At 48.7% G+C, this 1017-nt stretch overlaps 1 protein-coding gene across 1 annotated transcript; it reads right to left on the reverse strand.

Moving 5' to 3' along the window:
- Positions 1–118: 118 nt before the first annotated feature.
- BDW70DRAFT_165432 (uncharacterized protein) lies at positions 119–488 on the reverse strand (the record flags this gene model as incomplete). Its single annotated transcript, XM_073741749.1, has 2 exons — positions 119–145; positions 213–488. 2 exons carry the CDS (start codon positions 486–488, stop codon positions 119–121), a joined length of 303 nt encoding a protein of 100 aa, XP_073590366.1.
- Between the last annotated feature and the right edge of the window lie 529 nt (positions 489–1017).

Here is a 1017-nt window from a genome sequence, read left to right on the forward strand (position 1 = left end):
TTTTGATTTTTCAAACCTTCCTCCCCGGTTTCCTGCATTGAAAGAGTCAATAGCCAAATAGGAAGACCAACCATCAGAATCAGCCACTGCGTCCAGCGCCAGTCCTCATGGTGTGCTTCTAAGGCATAGGACGCGGTAATAGGAGCTACACAAGGAGCAAGAAAGGAAACAAGGAGAAAAACTAAAAGGGCCGCCCCACGCTTCTCGCCTACCGGCCAAAGGTCGGCCAGAGTCCCCCCGCCGATGGCGATACCGACGGATCCGAGGCAGCCACCCAAAAATCGACAAACTATGAACGCCACGAAGGTCTGAGCCGCTCCAGCGCCTGCACAAAACGCAAGAAGGCAGGTTGAAGCACCAATATACACCCAGCGCCGTCCATAGACTTCTGACAATGGCGCGAGAAGTAGGGGTCCCACCGCCAGACCTTCTGTGTAGACTGTTGTGCTCAGAACTGCTGTGGTCTGGCTTATATTGAAGTCTGCCATCAGTGAAGGTAGCGCAGGCCCTGAAACCGACGTTCCAAATGTTCTGGGTATTTCATCAGTAGGAACGGCTGACAGTCAAGAGGCAGCTTACATAAGAAAAGCAAAAAGACATGGAATGACTGTGTGCATGATTTTCTTTTGTGTGCACCAGTTCATTGCGCTATGAGACTGATTCACATCTTCTGCTGAAGGCAAACAAGATCCTTCCCACAGGACTTGCTTGCTGGTCTTGGGTAACGCCATGATATAAGGCCACAATGTATCAATAGGAAGAACGCGTAGTCATCACTTTAAGTTTTGGTGACAGCTACGGCTTTTAAGAGGATGCATGAGAAGTGGGCCTTGTAGCTTCCTTTCGAAGTTCCAGGGAATAAATCCTTCTTGTATGTTGAACCACTTAGTTAGGGTGGCGGTTACAATTGTATGCATCCTAGCCGCTAGCTTGTCATTTGTCCATCTAAGAAAAATACAGGAGAAAAAGAGGAGTTGATACACCTGAGACCATAAAGAGACGCGAGATGGTTTGTGT

Source organism: Aspergillus foveolatus, assembly GCF_047715535.1.
Source record: "Aspergillus foveolatus strain CBS 279.81 unplaced genomic scaffold BDW70scaffold_424, whole genome shotgun sequence".
Taxonomy (NCBI): Eukaryota; Fungi; Ascomycota; class Eurotiomycetes; order Eurotiales; family Aspergillaceae; genus Aspergillus; species Aspergillus foveolatus.